The 21,894-nt window shown below is 28.1% G+C and overlaps 3 protein-coding genes across 9 annotated transcripts; 2 read left to right on the forward strand and 1 right to left on the reverse strand.

The window, feature by feature from the left end:
• The first annotated feature begins 1,170 nt into the window (after positions 1-1,170).
• Positions 1,171-4,161, forward strand: LOC113788882 (uncharacterized). The gene is made up of 2 exons (XM_027338342.2): positions 1,171-2,621; positions 2,711-4,161. The coding sequence occupies exons 1-2, from the start codon at positions 1,475-1,477 to the stop codon at positions 4,051-4,053; spliced, it is 2,490 nt and encodes an 829-aa protein (XP_027194143.2). The 5' UTR covers positions 1,171-1,474; the 3' UTR covers positions 4,054-4,161.
• A 334-nt stretch (positions 4,162-4,495) lies between these two features.
• On the forward strand, positions 4,496-6,459 carry LOC113788885 (uncharacterized). 7 transcript variants are annotated; one of them, XM_075824022.1, is made up of 4 exons: positions 4,496-4,632; positions 4,730-5,305; positions 5,462-5,497; positions 5,528-6,459. In XM_075824022.1, the coding sequence occupies exons 1-4, from the start codon at positions 4,557-4,559 to the stop codon at positions 6,205-6,207; spliced, it is 1,368 nt and encodes a 455-aa protein (XP_075680137.1). In that variant the 5' UTR covers positions 4,496-4,556; the 3' UTR covers positions 6,208-6,459. The 7 variants fall into 7 exon arrangements, with proteins under 7 accessions (XP_075680137.1, XP_075680134.1, XP_075680133.1 ...); XM_075824019.1 differs by having other exon boundaries at positions 4,730-5,527; positions 5,564-6,459; XM_075824018.1 differs by having other exon boundaries at positions 4,730-5,497.
• LOC113788891 (uncharacterized) lies at positions 6,170-20,843 on the reverse strand. The gene is made up of 8 exons (XM_075824012.1): positions 19,701-20,843; positions 13,005-13,322; positions 12,670-12,936; positions 12,159-12,591; positions 11,626-12,075; positions 9,811-11,287; positions 9,123-9,698; positions 6,170-9,050 (listed from the first exon to the last, which is right to left on the reverse strand). The coding sequence occupies exons 1-8, from the start codon at positions 20,576-20,578 to the stop codon at positions 6,481-6,483; spliced, it is 6,969 nt and encodes a 2,322-aa protein (XP_075680127.1). The 5' UTR covers positions 20,579-20,843; the 3' UTR covers positions 6,170-6,480.
• Between the last annotated feature and the right edge of the window lie 1,051 nt (positions 20,844-21,894).

The raw sequence follows: 21,894 nt of genomic DNA on the forward strand, positions 1-21,894 counted from the left end.
AATTAATTAATGTTGTTGTTGTTGATGATGATGATGATTAAAATTTTTCAATAAAATAATCAAGAAATTTTCTGGCAATAAAAAATATTATAAATTTTTTATTTATTTATTTAATTCAAATGTTTTTCCGAAAACTTTCTCATTATTGTAATAGCTAATAATAGCTAATTGCTTTAGGCCCTATAGTATAGGGTGTTTGCTATATATTAATGTTACTGAATAGCAAAAAAAAAAAGAACCAGATGTTTTTCTTATCATCATCGTGATGACCTGAATCAAATGAAATAGGTAAATATTTATCAAGGGTAATGATGATGATTGGGTAGGTGTGTTAGTGATGGTTACAAACAAACAAACAAACAAAAAAATTGATACCAAAAGAAAATTCAATGTTTATTCGAATCAACATTAGTTGATTTGTTTATTTATTTAGCTTTTGTAAACAATTTTTTTCATTTCGTTTTTGCAATGCATCCCAGCCACCCACACCCAAATGTAAACATATTTCCAGATTAACGATTTTTCTTTTTCTTTTTTTTGTTGCTGCTGTTGGTTATTTCACCTATCAACCAACCAACCAACCAAAAAAAAATTGATTGACTAAAACCATTAAACCATCATCAAACCATAGTTACAAAATCATTATTTGAAAATTGAAATCAACAACAACGACGACGACAATGAAAAAAACCGAATCGAGCTTGAGATAGAGAAAAAAACTGGCTTTTTGGCCATAGCAAAGAAAAAAAAATTCCCAAAAAAATTTCCCAAAAATCATCATAATCTTTGATGATGATGATGATGATGATGATGATGGGTAAACATTTGTTTTCATCAGAAAAGAAAAACTGTTTCAACAAAAAGAAAAACTGAAACGCCAACATCAAAAAAAAAAAATATCATAAAAATCTATTAGTTAGATTATCATTGATGTTATCATCAACATCAACATCGATAGTATCGATGGTAACGTCTAACGTTAAACATTTGTAATTGTAACAACCAAACAAAAATCTAGATCGATTATTATGGTTATTATGAGGATTAAGAGTGTGTTTGTGTGCACAAGATCAACATCACAATATTGTTGATGTTGATGTTGGACACACCTAGACATGGAGAAATTTCAACAAAAAAAAAAAAAAGAAATTATTATTTACAAATGGAAATGGAACTATAGTAATAACATTACATTCCTCTATGTCGTTGTAGTTAGGTATCGATGATGATTATTATGGTTTTTTTAGTTAGCTTGTTTTGAATGTTGTTCATTTTTTTAAAATGTGTTTTTAGGTGTTTTTTTTTGTTTGGCTGTAATCAATTGATGATTGCACTTGCCATCATCATCATCATCATAATCAGATACGTTTCAAAACAAAAACAAAAAATTTGATAATTCTTGATTTCGTTGTTTATCAAATGTGAATTTTTTTGATTTTTTTTTGTGAAATCCGCCATTTTTTTTGCCAAGAAAATGTTTTTTAAAAATTTCAATTTACGGACAATTTTGTCCAATGTTTTTATTTTACAAATGATGATAATGATAATATTATTATTATCAACAATAACATTGATTGAATCACGTCGAATAATAACATCAACAACAACAACAAATAATAATAATAATCAACAACAACAACAACAAATCAACGACAACAACAACAACAATTATGATAATGATGATGAAATAATTACAATTAATAATTTACAATCTACAAAAAATAATTTTACAAAAAATAATATCGATATACATCATTTAGGTGATCCAGATCGATTATTATTATCTGAATCATCATTACCAATACAAACATCTAAAACAACAAAAATTGAACCTGAATTACCTGAACCAGAAAATTTAAGACTTGAATGTCGTAAACATGTTGCATATCTTAAATGGTCATATAAACAACCAGATTATATTAGTGATGATAATCCAGTACATTTTCTAATCTATAAACATTATGATGATCGTTTTGATCAAGATAATGATGATGATCAAAATGATAATGATAATGATCAATATGATCATAATGGATGGGAAAAATTAGATTATAGTGTACCAATCAATATGAATCAATTAAATATTCGACCATTATATCCATCGGAAAGATATTCATTTAAAATACAAGCAATATGGACTAATAATAATAAAGATATAACAATTTTAAGTAAAAATTCAACAATAAAATCATGTCAATTAATGAATGATGTACCGATACGTAATCCAAATATATTATCAGCATATCGTGATGGTGAATCCGGTACAACAACAATTATATGGGAACCATTAAAAAAATATGAATATGGTGGACCAAATTTTCGTTATAAAATTATGGCTATAAATGAAATTGATCCATTAAATAATAATGGACCATATTATACAAATGAATCATCAATAACTATTTCAGATTTGGATCCAAAATATCGTTGGTTAGTTAATGTACAATCAAGAAATCAATTAGGTGAATCATATGATAAACCACAAAGATTTTTAGCTAATCAACCAGAATCAATGCCATCAAGATGGCCAGAACAATTAAATGCAACTGTTATTGATGGTAATACTGTACGATTTGATTGGAAACCAGTTTCAATCAAAGATGTTCAGGGAAATTTTAAAGGTTTGTATTTTCTCCATTCATTCAATTCTATTTTTAAACTTTATTTTTGACCAAAAAAAAACAACAACTAAAAATTCATTCAAATATAGGCTATATATTACGAATCATATCGATCAATGAACCAGATAAAATTATTGAACATTTGATTGATCGTAATATATCAACAATTGAATTAGATCAATTTCAACCAAATACAACTTATAATGTATCGATTGCTGTACGTAATAATGGTTTTATTGGACCATTTACCGGTATGGATTTAGTACAATTTCAAACAAAACATTTTATACAACCACCAAAACCATTTATAATGATAGAATTTTATTGTCAACAAACATATTCATTATCAAATCAAATTGATCATTATATAGAATTAATTTATCAGCCAAATATTCTGTCATCATCATCATCATCGAATATCAATATTAATTATACATTTCATATTTGTATACGGCCATTAAATTTTCCACAACAACAACAACAAATTAGTATGGATGAATATTGTGAAAAAAATATGGAAACTATACCCGCAGATCAACCAAAAATTTATCGAAAAAATAATAATAATAGTATTAAATATCGATTCGATAATAATAATAATAATGAAATAAATAATTTACAAATACAAATAAGTGTACGATCAATAAATGGTACTGAATATAATGATAGTGATAAACAGGATATGATAAAAACTGAACAAGATTGGAAACAAATTTGTAAAGCACATATTATAACAACAACAACTACAACTACGACAACAACAACAACAACCACTACAACAACAACAATTCCAACAATAATTTTATCACAAAATATTGGCCGATCAATTAGCAATGATGATGATGATGATAATGATAATGAATTATTTCAACAAATCAATACCGTTGATAATGTTAATGATAATAATGATAATCAACAACAACAACAACATACATCAACAAGTCAATTAAATTCAACATTATCCATTTCAATATTGGTTGGTTTAATTCTATTAATAATAATTGCATTATTTTTAACACATCATTATCGTGAAAATATATTTCATTCAAAACGTAATCAACGACAACAACAACAACAACGAAGATCAACATTAAATGAAATGAAAAATACCCGTAGTAAACCGAATCAATATATTGAAATACGACCACGTTCATCAACCGAAATGACAGCAACAAATGATGATGGAACAACAACAACAACAACACCAATGACATTAGCATCAGTTGATGATGATATTATTGAAGAAGATGAAAGTCCTTATTCACAGATTACATCACCATCATCATCATCATCGACAAGAAATCATCATCAACAACAATCCGATCCATCAAGACGATTATTATCATCACCATCATCACCAACAACAGCAGCAACAAATCGTAATCGTCATGATGATGATGATGATAGTCAAAGTCCATATCGTCCAGCATGAAATTTTTTCTTTTAAAAAAATTTTTTTTGTCACCATTTTTTCCATTATAATTAATAAAAAACAAAACAAAAAAATTGAATAAAACATAACCCTTTTTTCCAATGAAAATTGATTGATTTGATTTGATTATTCTGAATCCTAATTTGCGCACGTAATTTCATGAAACAAACAAAACAAACGAAACAGAAAAATTTTAATTCTCATCCAAAGCAATAATGCACGAATTTTTTCTTCTTCTATTCATTTCATTTTTAATTAATTTGAAAAAAAAATCTAATTAAATTAAGTGAATTTGAAAAAATAAAAAATTGACAATTTTTTGGTGTGTGATTATGATTCTGTTGTGCTAATTATTTCAATTATCGATCGATCGATAGATCGATTCTGATTTGATATAAATATCGATTGATCGATCATCAATAATCATCATCATTCGATTTTTATCATCATCATTTTTTGTTTTTGTTTTTTCCCGTACTTATCAAAAACTTATCAAAAAAAAAATGTCGAAAATTTCTCATTTTATAATGGCTTTTATGGCCATTACATTGACAATGGCTATTACTGGTACTGAACAAGGTAAATTTTATTTTTATTTCTTCATTTTTGATTTTTGATTTTTGATTTTTGATTTTCATTTTCTAATTCTTAATTTAATTTTAATTTAATCAATCAGTTCCATTATCATCACCAGCATACCTTTCAATGATTAACGAATTGAATAATTTGAATCGAATTGAACAAGGACAACAACCAGAACAAGAACAAGAACAACAACCAGGAGTGCTAGGTTCATTAGAAAATTTATTGGGACTTTCTAATCTTAGACAAGAATCAGATGCACTGCCCGAGGAATTAATAAATACATATGGAGGTGATGAACAACCAGAACAACAACCAGAACAGAGAAAAAGACAAGAACCTGAACAAGAAAAACAAGGACAAGAACAACTAAGACCGAAACAAGGACAACAATCTGGACAAGAACAAAACTCTGTACAAGTACAACAACCTGGTCAAGAAGGACAAGAAGAACAACAACCTGGTCAAGAAGGACAAGAAGAACAACAACCTGGTCAAGAAGGCCAATCCGGAGAAGAACAACAACCTGGTCAAGAAGGCCAATCTGGAGAAGAACAACAACCTGGTCAAGAAGGCCAATCTGGAGAAGAACAACAACCTGGTCAAGAAGGCCAATCTGGAGAAGAACAACAACCTGGTCAAGAAGGACAATCTGGAGAAGAACAACAACCTGGTCAAGAAGGACAAGAAGAACAACAACCTGGTCAAGAAGGACAAGAAGAACAACAACCTGGTCAAGAAGGACAAGAAGAACAACAACCTGGTCAAGAAGGACAAGAAGAACAACAACCTGGTCAAGAAGGCCAATCCGGAGAAGAACAACAACCTGGTCAAGAAGGCCAATCTGGAGAAGAACAACAACCTGGTCAAGAAGGACAAGAAGAACAACAACCTGGTCAAGAAGGCCAATCTGGAGAAGAACAACAACCTGGTCAAGAAGGACAAGAAGAACAACAACCTGGTCAAGAAGGACAAGAAGAACAACAACCTGGTCAAGAAGGCCAATCTGGAGAAGAACAACAACCTGGTCAAGAAGGACAAGAAGAACAACAACCTGGTCAAGAAGGACAAGAAGAACAACAACCTGGTCAAGAAGGACAAGAAGAACAACAACCTGGTCAAGAAGGCCAATCCGGAGAAGAACAACAACCTGGACAAGAAGAACAAGGACAACAAAAACCCGAACAACAAAACAAACGTCGATCACCAAAATTATCATTATTACAAGCAAAAATGCCTTGTGGACCAGTTATGAGACCAATGCATATGCCAATGCCAATGCCAATGCCAATACCAATGGCCATGCCATGTCGACCTCCGGTTAAAATATCTATGCCGATGCCAATGCCAATGCCAGTACCGATGCCAATGCCAGTATCAATGCCATGTCCACAACCGGTAAAAGTATCGATGCCAATGCCAATGCCAATACCGATGCCTATGCCAGTATCAATGCCATGTCCACAACCAGTAAAAGTATCGATGCCAATGCCAATGCCGATACCGATGCCTATGCCAGTATCAATGCCATGTGCAGATCAATTATCATTAGGATCGTTTGGTCATTTTTAAAAATGAATGAATATACCAACACTTTCCTTCCTTCCTTTCTTCCTCTTTTTTTTCCCTATTTCTATTTTCAAATATAAATTTCATTCTTTTTAATTTGAAACAAACAACCCAGAAACATTGAGTCTTTTTCTTGTCGTCAACAACAACAACAACAACAACAACAACAATAATAATAATAATAATAATAATATTCAATAAATCAATTTTCATTTGAAAACAAAAAAAGTAAAATTTTTAATTTTATTTTTAAAATTCTGAATTTTTTTTACAAAATTAATTCATTGTTCGTAATGTACGCATCAATGTACTAAGACTTGTTGCCAATCCAGTTGCATGACTCATTAATAGATCCAAATTATTTGGTTTTATTAATAAATTATCATTATTTGGATGGCTAACTAATCGTCGTACAACATCAACAGTATATGCATATGTTGCTGCAACTTCTTTTAAACGATCAACTAAACAGGTAATTTGTGCTGGTGATTGTATTTCACCCATTAAAACATCTTCACTAATTGTAAACATTCGTTCAAGTAAACCAACACATTCAGTTAAATAATCAATTAATTGTAATGAACCATCCGTAGCACATTTTACAAATAATTTTGATGCTGTTACAAAATGTCTTGATTCAACAATTAATGTTTCTTTTGCTGTTAATGATCCAATCATTAATGGTTTATCAATGTTGTTTGTTGTTGATAATTTATTATTATTATCATTATTAATATTCGTTGTTGTTGTTGTTGATGATATTCTTTGTTCATGTACTTCTTCTAATCTTGCCAATAACATATCAATATCATATTGACATTGTATAAATATTTTTTCCATTTCTTTAGTTTGAAAACAACTTTTTTTCGATTCGGTTATCTGATTATATCGTTGTTGTTGTTGCTGCGGATATTGATTATTATTTTGATTATTTGCTGCTGCCATTGTCATTGGAATCATTATTGAATGTTGACCTAATCCATTATTACTATTAGGATGTGTAACCGATTTGGTCGAAATAGCCAAATTTGGACAATAAGATGATGATGATTGATTCGATCCATATCTATTTGCTGAATTATAATTATTATTAACAATTGTTATTGGTGGTGGCGGTGGTGATGTTGGTGATGATGATGATGGTGATGATGATGATGATTGCATTGCAGCCGCTATTAATGTTGCTTCATTCATATAAGCATCATCAATATTTGAATATAAATTATTATTATTATTACTACCGGTATTACTAATACCGCCACCTTGTGATGAATTTTGTTGACAATGTTGATGATGATGATGATGATGATGATGATGATAAGCAGGTGGTAATGGTCTTCCAATATTCATCGATATTGATTGATTATTATTATTATTATCGGTTATTGTTGTTGTTGCTGCTGTTGATATATTTTCATTTTTACGTTGTTGTTGACGTAATCTTTGTTGTTGTTGTTGTTTTTCTTTCATCATCATTATACTTGGTGGTAAAGGTGGTTTTTGTTTATTTTGAATTTGTTGTTGTTGTTGTTGTTGAACAATCGGTGTCATCATCATATTCATCATATTCAATTTTTGTCGTTGTTGTTGATGATAATCAAATTGATTTAATGATTGTGATCTTGTTATGTTGTTGTTGTTGTTATTTGGATTGTTTTTTGATATTGGATATTGATAAATTCTTTGATTATCATTATTAGCCATCATTATTATTGATCCATTTGAATCGATTTGTTGTCGCTGTTGTTGATGTTGTTGATATTGTAACATAATTGAACGTAAATCATTGGCTATTTGATCATCCAATTTTTGCTGCTGCTGCTGTTGTTGTTGTTGATTACTATTCGGATATAATATCGGTAATGATGAATATTGTCTTTGCGGTGGTGGTGTTAAACAATGTGAATAATTATGTCGAGAATCGGTTAATATTTGTTGTTGTTGTTGTTGCTGAATGGCCATTGCTAATTGCTGTAACCATTGTTGTTGTGGATGATGAAATGATTGTGATGATGATGATGATTGTTGTTGTTGTTGTTGATTTTGTTGTTGTTGTTCATTATTATCATTTGTCGATGTTTGATAATAAAATGGATAACAAATTTTTTTAACATCATCAGTTGCTTGACGAAATTTTTCAATCATATCCAATGATTGATTTTCAATCAATTTTGTTGATGATAATTCTAATGATGATGTTTGTGGCGATGGTGGTGGTGGTATTACAAGATTTGCTATAATAAAATCATCATCATCATCATCATCATTAGAATTATCATTAATAATAATTGTTGGTGTTTTTGATGGTGATCTTGATATTGAAATGGCTCTATCGGTTTCTTCATCATCATCATTATTATCATCAAATAATGGTGGTGGTGGTGAAATATTATCTTGTTGTTGTTGTTGTTGTTTTGTTTTCATTTCCATTAAACAATCACAAAGTAAATCTAATTCAGCTACAACTCTTTCTTGTGTACAATTATTATTATTATTATTTTGTTGTTGTTGTTGTTGTTGTTGATCTAATGATGAATCAGTTATATAATCATCATCATCATCAGTTGAAATTAATGGATTAAAAATTTCAATCAATTCTTTATAAGGTGTTGATGGTTCTTCAGGTTGTTCAAAAACATTATCATTATGTTTTGATAATGGTAATGGTGGTGGTGGTATTGATTGAAGATCTATCGATTGATAATTATCGATTGTTAAATCATCATTCATAATATCACTAATTGAATCTAATGATTTCATTACATCCAATAGATTAGTTTCTGCTTCCAATAATTTTGGTAAAAGCATATCAGCATTATTATTTGTTTCTTGATTGGAAATTTTACCTTGATTTTGATTGTAACAAAAAAAAATCATTAGAAAAAAAAGATTTAATTAATGTAATCAAATTAACATACTTTTTTCATTCATTTCCATTGATTTTGATTTTGATTTTGATTGATTATCAATCGATATCTGATCAATAAAATATTTTTCCGTATCATTCAATATACGATTCATTTCATTAACATTTTGTAAAACTTGATCAACATTCTGCTGTGGCTGTTGATCAGATTTAGTTTGAATACGACCATGACCATGTGATTCCAATATTTCCATTGATATTAAACTTGGCATATCAATCGATAATGGACGACCATTTTGATGATTAATTAATTGATCTTCAAGATTTTCATTCATTTCTTCCATTGTATATAGCTGTGAATCACGTTCATCAATTGATTCAATTGTTTCGGTTGTATTAGTAACTGTTGAATCTTTTGTTACAATAATTTCTGGTTTAGAATTTAAATTCTGTATTGGTCGCGGTTGTTGTTGTCGATTAAGATTGGCCATCATTTTAGCTGAATAATAGGGTGGCGGTATAGTAAGATCGGTTCGATATATTTGTTGTTTCTGTTGTTCAGGATTAGGAATTGGAACATAATTCCAACCAGAAGCTAAAACATTATGACGACCATAATATCTTGGTGCTTGAATAATAAATAGAAAAAAAGAGAGAAAGTTTTTTTAGAAAAAATTATTCCCGAAAAGTTTTTCTTTACCCCTTTTTCTCATTTATAATCAAAAAAAAAAAAAAATTACCTCCATCATTCCACCATTCATTCATTATATTCCATTTGATTTTTAATGTTGATCGATCAATCAATTGTTTTAGATTAATCATTATCGATTTATTATTCTGTTGATTATTATTCTGTTGATTATCGATCATCAATAATGAATGATAAGCACGAATAAATAAAAGAAATTCTTCAATTTCTTTTCTATCCAATGATGATATAATAAAATCTGGTTTTCGATTTTCATCTTCATCATCATCATTTTTATCATTTGTTTTGGCTGTCATTGTTGTCGATGATTGTTGTTTTTGTTGTCGTTTTTGATCGATATAAATTTCAATATCATTCAATAATGTATCATTATCATTATTATCATTTCGTACAATAATCGATAATAAATCATTAAATTTTGTTATAGTTTTTGGATATGAACATGGATTTAAATTATTCATATAGCTTAAACCATATTTTGGATTTATAATTATTATTTCATTTATTATTATCATGTTTGATTGATGATGATTATTTGGATTTTTTCTTTGATTATTATCATTATCATCATTATCGTTGTCTAAAAGTTTTTTATCCGATTCATTAACATCATCATTATTAACATGCAAACCATCATCACTTCCCAGATGATTATCATTGACAGAATTGTTTTTATTATGATTATATAAACGTTTTGTTGTAAAAAACATTTTCGAACCATAACAAGGTAATTCGGATAATATTTTTAAAAATTGTAATTTTACCTGTAATGATGTTATATATGGTTGATGATTTTTATAATGATAATGATTATTAAAACTATTTAAACGATTTAATGATGATATTGATGATGAACATGTTGATGTTATTGATGTTAATGATGATGATGTTGATAATTTATTCAATGATTGATTGGAATTATTTAATTTTTTCATTATTTTCAGATTTTTTAATGGTTTTTGTTGCTGTTGTTGATTATCATTTGTAATATTATTTATAATATTATCAGTTGATATTGTTATAAATAAATGTTGATTTAATTTAATGGAATGTAATAATAAACGTATTAATTCTTTACGTTTCATTGATTTATATAATGATTTTGGTACAAAATTTTCTAAACCATATTCATCATCTAATAATTTTAAATTGATTTTATTCAATTGATTCAGGTTTTTTGCCTGTATTGTTGTTGTTGTTTTTGTTTCAGTTTTAACTGTTGTTGTTGAAAATGTTTTTGATTGATTTTCCATTTGTTTTGTTGATTGTTGTTGTTGTTGTTGTTGTTGACTTAAAACATGTTCAATAATATGTATAGATGCTAAACGTATTGCCATTTCATATTTTATTTCCGGAACAAAACGTTCATTTATAATATCATTACAACATTGTTGATAAAAATATTCAAATGTTTGTCGATCTTGTTCCAATAATTTTGCTGGATCAATTGGTACGATAATTATACGAAATAAACAACGTAAATTATGTGCATTTGGTCGGGCAGCAATCTTTTTTTTTAATTTCAATTTGAAAAACAAAAAACAGATTAAAATTTCATAATCATCGATTATCAATCAATCAATCAATATATTCGGCCAAGTATAAAGACAAGTTTCAGATAGAAGGAAGGAAGAAAGAAACAGAGCAAAGCAAAGAAGCGAAAAAGTTTCTTGATTGATTAGTAGTATTTGAAACAGGCAGCCAATTATAGATTAGATAGAAAAGATTTAGATTGAAAAAGCAAATTTTTTTTGCGAAAGAATCATGATTTTGTAGTATCGATATCGATATGATTCGATTGTAGTTTTTGTTGTTGTTGTTCATCACCAATCATAACCATACTTACATTGGCAATCATTTCATTTGGATCTAATAATGTTAATTTATTATTATTATTATTATTATTATTACGATAATTTATTGAATGATGATGATGATGATGATGATGTTGGTGAGAATTTGTTTGATGATTATGATGATGATAATGTCCAGAATTATCAACATTATTCGGATTTGATGATGTTGATGATGCTATATTTGCTGCAAATCCCGATGATGACAGAAATGGTTGTTGCTGTTGTGATGATGTGGGTGTTGATGGTAGTGGTGGTGGTGATGATAATGATACAGATGATGCAGCAGCAGCGGATGGTGATTGTAATTGTTGTTCCGGTTGTTGTTTTGTATGATGTTGATGATGAACATTATTTTGATTATTAAACATTTGTTCACACATTAATCCATAATGTTGATATGATTTTATTGCTAATTTTTCACATAATGAATCGACAACATTCTAAAAAATTTTTTTTTTTTTGGGAAAGTTTTCGAGAAAGTTTATGTAAAAATCTTTTCAAAAAATTTAATTGAAATAATTACCTGTACAGTTGTATTACCATCATATTTAAATGTTTTAGTTTGACCATTTTCTAAAAATATTTTCAATACATTCGGTATGATTGGTATAATTGAATCATCATTATTATTATCTGAATGGTGTTGTTCGCAGAAATTTCCTGTAAACATTTCGGAAGATGATAATGATGAAGACGATGATGATGATGTACCACATGTACAAGATGTTGATTTATATGTTGGTGCCATTGTTGTTGTTGTTGTTGATGATGATGATGATGATGAACATGAATGAAATAATGGTGAACCATTAACAATAACACCTTCAGCAAAACGTACACGTGATGGATTTGAACGTAAACGTTGTTTTTTAGCTGCTGTTAATAATGCTGATTTACGTATTGAATTTTGTGTATATGGTTGACAAACAACTAATGTTACTGTTTCTTCGCTTGATCTTTTTTTTGTTGAAAAATTAAAAACATTTCTCATAATTAAACATTGGATTTGTTATAATTAGTTATAATTTACTTACTTAATTAATTCAATAACATGTTCACGTGGTGAATTACGTACATTATGTCCATTAACTTCAAATATTTGATCACCTGATTGTAATTTATTTTCACTTGGACCATTTTCTTTAACAAAACGTACAATAACTGGACGATCTGAACCGGCAACAAAACCAAAACCTAATTGTTTATCACGTTTTAATTGTACAATACGTGGCTGTGGTGGTGGATCATCATCAAATTCTTTATTTATTGGTAATTGATAAGTTGTACTACAATTGATATGACTATTACAAAAAAATTACAAAAAAATTACAAATTTATAAATAATTTTTTTAACCAAAAAAAAACATACTTAATATAATATTGTCGACCTTCAGCATCGATTGCAATTTCCCAACCAAATGGTAATATTGATGTCGATGTTGTTGGTGATTGTATTGAATTATCAATCGGATGATTATGATTTGAATGAATAAAAACACGTTGTTGTTGTTGCTGATGTTGTTGTAATTCTGTTGATGGATCTGTTGATGTTGATGTGGTCGATGATGATGTTATTGATGATGATTCACTTAATTGTTGTTGTTGTAATGTAGCCAATGTTGGATCATAACAAATTTGATTCCAAATATTATTCGGTGGTAACCAACTTGTTGTTTTTGTTTGATGACTTTATTTAATGAAACAAAATACAAAATAGTAATTAGAAAATAATGTTCATCATAAGTTTCAATATGCAAATCATTTGTTTTTCCATTCATTTTGTTTTATCTAAATTAATTGTAATTAATTTCCTTTCCTTTTTTTTGGATCAACAACAACTACGACCAAAAATGGTGAATATTTTCATCATTTAGTTATTCTGTTATCAGTCTATTTATTTAATATAATTTGTTTTTAGTTTGTATTTCGGTTACCATCCAAAATTATTATTGTTATTATAAGCATTGAACAAAAACAAAAACGAACAAAATTAATTTCAGCAACAACAATAATTATGATTGCTGGATATGAATTTGGTTAATATTCATATTCGATGATGATAATGATGATGATTTTCAATCAAAAATACACCCACACACATTAAACCAAACAAAAATATTCAATATTGGATTCTTAAAAATTCATTTTTTTTTGTTGGTTTGTTTGTTTCAATCAATTAACAAAGAAATTTTCGAAAAAAATACTTGAACAAAATGGCAATGATAGTAGCAACAACAGCAAGAGAAAAACAAAAATTGCAAATTGCAAAAACGATGATGATGACGAAATGAAAAGAAATTCATAAAAGAATTTTTCTTCGAAAAAACATCATCATTACAATTGCATATTGATGACACAAACGAAACACAAAACAATAAAGCATTATATTCATTTAAACATCTCATTTACTATGAGAAAGTAAAAGATTTGTGTGTGTGGGCGTAATAATGTTTGCCTTCATATCCGTTATGAACAGAATTTTTTGTTTCGTTTCGTTTCAATATAAAAATAGATTTTCTCTTCCCTTCTCTCACATCTCTTTCTACCATGAAATTTTTTCTTCATTCATTTTCTTCAATGGAAATCAACAATAAATGAATGAATGACACATATGTGTGTTTGCGTGCGGCAATATTTGTTTGTTTGAATAATAAAGAAGACAACAACAACAACGACGAAAAAAATGACAAACTTTATTTTTTGTTCCTTCTGATTCATTCATTCCATCAATGATTCGTTTTCGCATTTTGGTTAATTAATTTATTCATTTTCAAAATGAATTTGTTCTCGTTGTCTGCAGATGGATGGATGGATGAATGTTTATAATTAGAATTCTTAAGAGAGAGAATTTTTATTAGCTCTTCATTTTCGGGTATCATTCTTCTTCTTCTTCCCTCAATATTTCGAGATTCAGTCAATGAATTTTCTGCCATTTGTAGTTGCTTGTAAAAATAACACTTATTCATAAAATACGTACGTGTTATTTGAAAAATTTAAAGAAAAATAAACAAAAATAAAGTTTTTTTAAAAAAAAATCATAGTTAGATTTTGCATTGTTTATTCATTATGCAAAAAAAACAGTTTTTTCCTTTTTCACTGTTGTTTGAAATGTTTTTCGCCATTCAAATTGGGTCGATTTTTTTGTTTTGTTTGGTTCAATTTTGAATATCAAAATTAAATGAAATGGACATCCGTCAGATCAATTTTTGTTCCGAAATTGTCATCATCATCATCGTGATAATGATCCTATGAAAAATAGAAATTTTTTTCTTTGAATTCTGGATGATGAATATTCCGGATATATCAATTGTCGTCGTCGTCGTCGTTAAAGTAGATTGGAAAAAAACAAAATTCTGTTGTGTGTGTGGGTGTTAGTCGCTAATGTGAAAAAGGAAAATTTATCCAAAAAAAAATTTTGAAAATTTCGAAAATTTCCAATTTTGAAAAAATGAAAAAATGAATGAATGAAGGATGTCTTCATTCATTCATTCAACTCGAAACACATCAATCGATTTAATGACCGCCAATCATAATGATGATGATGACTATCATTTTTTTCTATTTTTCAAAAACGAAAAGATTCTCTTCTCATTATCATCATCAAATTTTTTCATTCATTCATATACATTGTATTTATGAATGGTTCCATTGAATCATCATCATCATAATTAATAATCAGAAGAGAAAATCTTTTCAAATCAGCATGAATGAATGAATGATAAAACCCTTAAGGTTTTTCTTTTTCTTTTCACATTCTTCATTGTCTGCAAGAATTCATTTCTCAAAATTTTCAAAAATGTTGAAAAATCTTCAAACTTTTTTTTAAAAAAATCTCGCTACATGATGATGTGCGTGTGTGTGAATCAATGTGGTTTCTTTTATTGTTTGGTTTTGGTTTGATTGGCAAAATAAGATAAGAATCATTAAACAAACAAACAAACAAAACAGAGAAAAAAATTTTGAAAAATAGTTTTTTTTTCTTCACTTCACTTTGGTTAAGTTTTTTTTTCTTTCTTAATTCATTAGGAAAACAGAACAGAAATTTCCAGAAAAGATTTTCAATTTAGGGGGGGAATTTTCTTTTCAGTTTTTTTTATGGGAAAGTATTTTGGCCAGAATATTCTTCTTATTATTTATTAATTTATTCATAATTCTCATCGATAAAGACCAAAGATAATGATGATGAATGATTCAAATGACATTTTAAAAATATTAAACACATTTTTGTGAAAAACAAGAAGTTCGGGTTGGCAATTTCGGGGTTGAAAAAAATCATTTTTTAGAAGAATTTTTTTCAGAAAAAAAAACAGAATCCAAAAATTGACGATAAAGTCACGTTTTTTTTAACATTTTCTTTTCATCAAAATTGTTGTTGTTCTTGGTTCCTGTACAATCCCAAAGAAAAACAAACGGCCAAACATGATGATGATAATCTTGAGCAAGAAAAAAAGATTCTAATCACCATTGATGGAACATCAAATCACCGAAAAAATAGCCTTATGCTTTTGTTGGAAACAAAAAACAAAAAACAAAACAACAATGTTGACATGTTCAATTGGGTAAAGAAAAGAAAACCCATATGTTTCATTTCATCACCATTTCACTGTTTCAGTTTGTTTTCAGTTTGTTTTGTTTTGTTTTGTCCGATGATAATGATAATGATAAAAATATATATTTCCTTATTGGATAAACAAAAATAATGTTAAGTCTGTATAATTATCACGAAAAAAACAAAAAACAAAAAACAAAACAAAATTGTCATTTTTTTTCTCCCTAAACTAATTTTCGTGTTTGTTATCTATCTATCTATCTATCTTTGTTGTTGTTGTTGTTTTCGGCAATTGTTGTTAATGATAAAAAATAATGATTACATCATCAACATTGTTGTCGCGTTTGTTGTTGTTGTTGTTGTTGTTGTAAAAGATGTTTCAACAACAACAACAACCATAATCATCATCATTATTATGATGCGGGCGCCATACAGGGTTTTTTTTGTTTTGTTTTGGGTTTTATTTTGGACGCCCAGATCCAAACAAAAAAAAATAAGTTCAAAAGTTCAATAAATAAATCAAAAAATTGAAACAAAAAAAATTGATTATCAATCAATATAAACTGACTGTTAATCATATCATAAATATCAAGTTTACCAAGAAAATTTCCCAAGAAATCTCTGAAAATAACCCCCAATTGGATAGATGGGATGTATGATTTATTTAGCTACATTCATTCATTCATTCATTCATTCATCAAATGACTTTTCAGCTAGACAAACAAACAAACAAACAAACAAAACAATCATATTTTATTTATTTATCTAACTAAACGTAGAATTTTCAAGAATTTTTAGTTTTAGTTTTTATCAAATAAAAACAATTTGTTGTTGTTGTTGTTGTTGTTTTCTACTGAATTTCTCCAAAAAACAAAACGGAATTCATTTGGGGTTTGATTTCTCTCTATGTTTTGAAAAATCAAATAAATATTTTATCAAAAAAAAAAAAATCAAAATTATTTATAAACAACAACATGGACAATATGACAATGAATGATGGAAAAAAGTGGTTTTTTTTGGTGGAAAGTTTCTCAGAAAAACAAAAATTCACATATGTCGTTATTCAAAATTTCTAAACATCATTTATTCATGTCAAATGATGATGAAGAAGCCCCAAACAAAAATCCAATTAATTTAAATCTTAAAAATGATTGTCAAAATTAATCAATCGATCGATCGATCGATCGATTTATCTGAGAAACAAAAAAAAAAAAAAAAGTTTTCTTAATTTGCATTAAACAACAACCGCACCCATAATGTTGTTTTTTTTGTTCGGGAAATTTTCCCGGAAAAAAATCTCAAAAAAATATTAACCCCAAAAATAACCCGGGAAAAGAAAAAAAAATGATAATAATAATAATAACGAATGTGTTTTTCATTAGTCATTAAGGAGAGAGAGAGAATATGACTGACTGGCTGACTAACTAACCAACTAACTAACTAAACAAAGCCTGGAAACCAACCAGGAAAAAAAACCGAAACCAAAACCCAAAAACTAATTCTGAATGGTTCATTTTTTTTTGTTCGGCAAAAAAAACAGCAAAATAAAAAACAAAAAAAAACACACAATTGGGATTAAATAGGATCATCATTAGACATTCGATATGATTCGATTCTATAGCCAACCGAAAAAGAAGAAGAAGAAGAAGAAGTTAGTGGTTACTACATGTATATCAAATACAGAACATAAAAAAAATATGGACAAATTCCGTAAAGAATTTCAAAACTATCACTGTTAGTTATAGTCAATACTAATTGTTTTTTTTTGTTTAGTTACCTAAACTCGGTCGAAATAGCCGTATAAATGTTTTTTTTTGAAGAAAATTTTTCTCTAATTTATCTTCACTAATTCTTTCATTCATTTATTTATTTATTTGGAATTGAGAATTCTTTATCAGAGAAATAACAAAGAGAGAATACGAAGAAAAGTTGTTGAGATGCTATTTGGCCGGTCAATTTAGTTCTGTTTTTTTTTTTGTTTTTTTGTTTAAAATAAACGTTGAACATTTAAATTACATTCGTTTCTTTGTTTTTTTCTGCTTTTTCTGGGTTTCTTGGCTGTCTGAATAATCGAAAAAATTCAACAACAAAAAAAAACGAGAAAAACGAGAAAACTTTAATCTTGAATTCTGTTTTTTTTTCTGAATTGAGAGAATTGACTTTTCAAAAAAAAAAAAGATTTGCAAATCAACAACAACAACAACAATATATTTTTTGGAGAAACGAAAAACATCAATTTAGTTCAAAGTTTTGACATTTGTTTTTTGTTTTTTTTGTTTTTTCTGTTTTCAGAATTTCGCACAAGAATTTCTCCAAAATATTAAAAAAAAAATAAATTCTTCGGATTAAATTGGCCTCGAAAAAAAAACAAACCCTCCCGGTCAAAATAGAATTCTCAATTTGATAATAATAATGATGCAACCAACCAACTAAACAACAACAACAATGACAATGAATCATTTTTTTCAAAAATGAAAAATGTTTTTTAATTTTTGTTCAATTTTTGAAAATTTTTTTCCGGCTATTTAAACACAACCGAGTCGAAAAAACAACAACAAAAACATTGAAGAATGATGATGATAGGAAATTTTTCCCAGTCTAAAAGACATATTTCTTATTTTGTTGTTGTTGTTGTTGTTGTTGAAAATTTAATAATTTCAATAATATTTCATTACACACACAGACAGACAGAAATTTCAGTGAAGAAAATCAAGTGTTAACTTCGTGAAAAACTTTTCATCTTTGCAACCTAATTAATGAGAAAATTCTGTTGTTTCAAGAGCAGTAAGATGATATTGGGAAATTTTCCTTAAAAAAAATTAAATTTCGAAAAATTTTCCCAATTTTTTGTTTTCGAAAAGATCATATCACTAAAAAGTATCTGGTTATTGTTTTCTGATTGAGGTTGTTGTTTAACCTTAAACAACAACAACAACCGAACAAAAAACAAATGGAAAAATGCCAGAACAAAACTATTGAGTAAGTGATGATGATGATGATGATATTTGATATCGAGAAAAAAAACCGAAAAGTCAACCAAGAAAATGAAAATGAAAATGAATTACCAGAAATTCTAGACGGACGATGACAAAGATCAAACAACAACAACGATGATAATTATGATGAAAACCGAATAAAAAAATATGGATGATGAAAATAGTCGACAATATTTGTGTTTTTTTTTGTAAATAAGGGAAGTTTAACATAACGATTCCCGGGAAACTTTCCAAGTAATTTAAGTTTGGTAATTTTTTTTCATTGGTAGTTTGAGTGGGTGGATAAAGTGAATCGAAGAAGAAGAAAAATTGAAACAAATTTCCATAATCCGGAAACATTACAAAACATTTCTTTGAAAGCAGAAGAAATCCGGAACAAAAATACCATTAAATTTTATAACCCTTCACTTCTCTGTTGTTGTTTAAATTTAATGTAAAGATTTTTTTCATAAAGAAAATTTCCATAAAAAATATTCCCAAATGAATATTGAAAACAACAAAACAACAAAACAAAACTTACAACAAATCATTCGATTCCAATTCTGGTTGTTTTATTTGATCATCATTATCCTGATTACAATCACCATTATCATCATTATTGACCATTATCTTATTATCAACAATATTTTTATCATTATCAATCAATGATGATGATGATGATGATGGTAGATATAATTGTAAAATATCATCATGATTCGAATGTTCAAGGCACTGGATATTTGCTGCTTCTGTAGTTGTACCATTCATAGATAACGTTCTTTTATTGTTATCATTACAAATCAATGAATGATTCGAAATATTATCATTATTATTTGTATTTGTAATAATTGTAATCATTGATTGATCATTAATATTTGTTGTTGATGATGATGTTTCAGATGATACTGATGATGATGATGTTTCCGATGATATTGTTGATGGTGATGATAATGGTAATATTATTGATGATGTATGATTAGGATAATGATGACCATTACCATTACAACATTGTTGTTGTTGTTGTTGTTGAATTGAATGAATTTTATTTAAATTATTACATCGTTGACATTGTTGACAACAACAATAATGATAATGATCATTATTATTTATTATCGATCCGGATATTATTGATCCGTTTGTTGATCCGAAATTATTATTCGATAATGTTGATGATGATGATGATGATTGATGATGAAAATTTTGTTGTTGTTGTTGTTGTGGTTTTCTATATTGTAATAATCTAAGTTGTTGTTGTTGTTGTTGACAACCAGGACAAGAATTATTCGATGATGATGATGGTTTTGGCCATAATAACCCTTTGATTCTATGATGATGATTTTGATTATGATTATTCAATGATGATGATTTGATTGTTGAACCATTATTAAATATAATATTAAATGCTTGTGTTTGAAACATTTTTTCGCTTTTGATTTGTTTTGATTTTGTTTTAAATCAAAATTAACGTCGATTAATTATCACAATAAATTGATAAATTGATTGATTGATTGATTGGAAAATCTTCTTGTGTATTCCACAGTGAGACCCACACATGTCACAATAGACGGAACAAGTTTTTTTCAATAATTTTTTTCCCGATGAAAAAAAAAGTCACAGAAAAAAAAATAGAACGAGAGTCAAGGGACTTTCCTTTATTTCTTTAAAACATCAATAACAACTAACTGGCTGACTGACTGACTGACTGACATCTTTAAATAACAATAGCCGAAAGAGAGAGAGAGAGAGAGAGAGAGAGAGAGAGAGAGAGAGAGAGAGAGAGAGAGAGAGAGAGAGAGAGAGAGAGAGAGAGAGAGAGAGAGAGAGAGAGAGAGAGAGAGAGAGAGAGAGAGAGAGAGAGAGAGAGAGAGAGAGAGAGAGAGAGAGAGAGAGAGAGAGAGAGAGAGAGAGAGAGAGAGAGAAATCAAGAATCAAGAATCAAGAATCTGAACTTTCCCAAAAAAAAAAGAAAAAAAAATATCAATAAATCATCATAATCACACACACACACACACTTATCACATCACATCACACATCACATCGACAAATAATGACGTAATGAATATTTGGGTGTGTTTGAATCGACAAAAAAAAGCAAAAAGAAAAAAAAACTTTTCGTTAAAAGACGTCACAGGAATATAATAATAATAATAATAATAATAATTTTCTTTCTTTGAAGAAAAAAACCGGGAGTATGTCGGGAAACCAAGAAGTGGGTGAAAAAAGTTTCAGGAATATAGTTTCCCACTGCACAAACAGAGTGTTAAAAAAAAAATATAATTCATTTGAGCATATAATAATAATCAACTTTTTTGATGATAATGATGATCAACGAGAATATTATTATTATTATGTCGTATTTTTCTTGCTGACAATGTCTAAATTTTGTAAAAATGAAATTTTCAACATTTTTCATTTTTGTTTCAAGCATCTTTTCATCGGTTTTTTGTTGAAAGATTTTTTCAAGATTTCGTTGTCGATGATGTCATCATCATCCTCATAAAACATAAGATGATTTTTGACAGAACAGAAAGGAAGAAAGGAAGTTTGTGTGTTATTTGAACAACTTTCAGTGTATGAAAAGAAAAAAAAATGATCTATATAATCAGAATGAAGAGAAAGAACAAGAACAAAAAAAAAAAATATGTAAATTTACTGCCAATCCAACACCCAAGTAATGAATTATTGTAGATCATTGTTGATAGTAGGAAACAAAAGGGTTAAATAAAAAAAAAAGA

The sequence above is a fragment of the Dermatophagoides pteronyssinus genome, unplaced genomic scaffold (assembly GCF_027571235.1).
Source record: "Dermatophagoides pteronyssinus isolate colony J.1.1.1.1 unplaced genomic scaffold, Derpt_VIB-CSIC_2022.12 sq0044, whole genome shotgun sequence".
Taxonomy (NCBI): Eukaryota; Metazoa; Arthropoda; class Arachnida; order Sarcoptiformes; family Pyroglyphidae; genus Dermatophagoides; species Dermatophagoides pteronyssinus.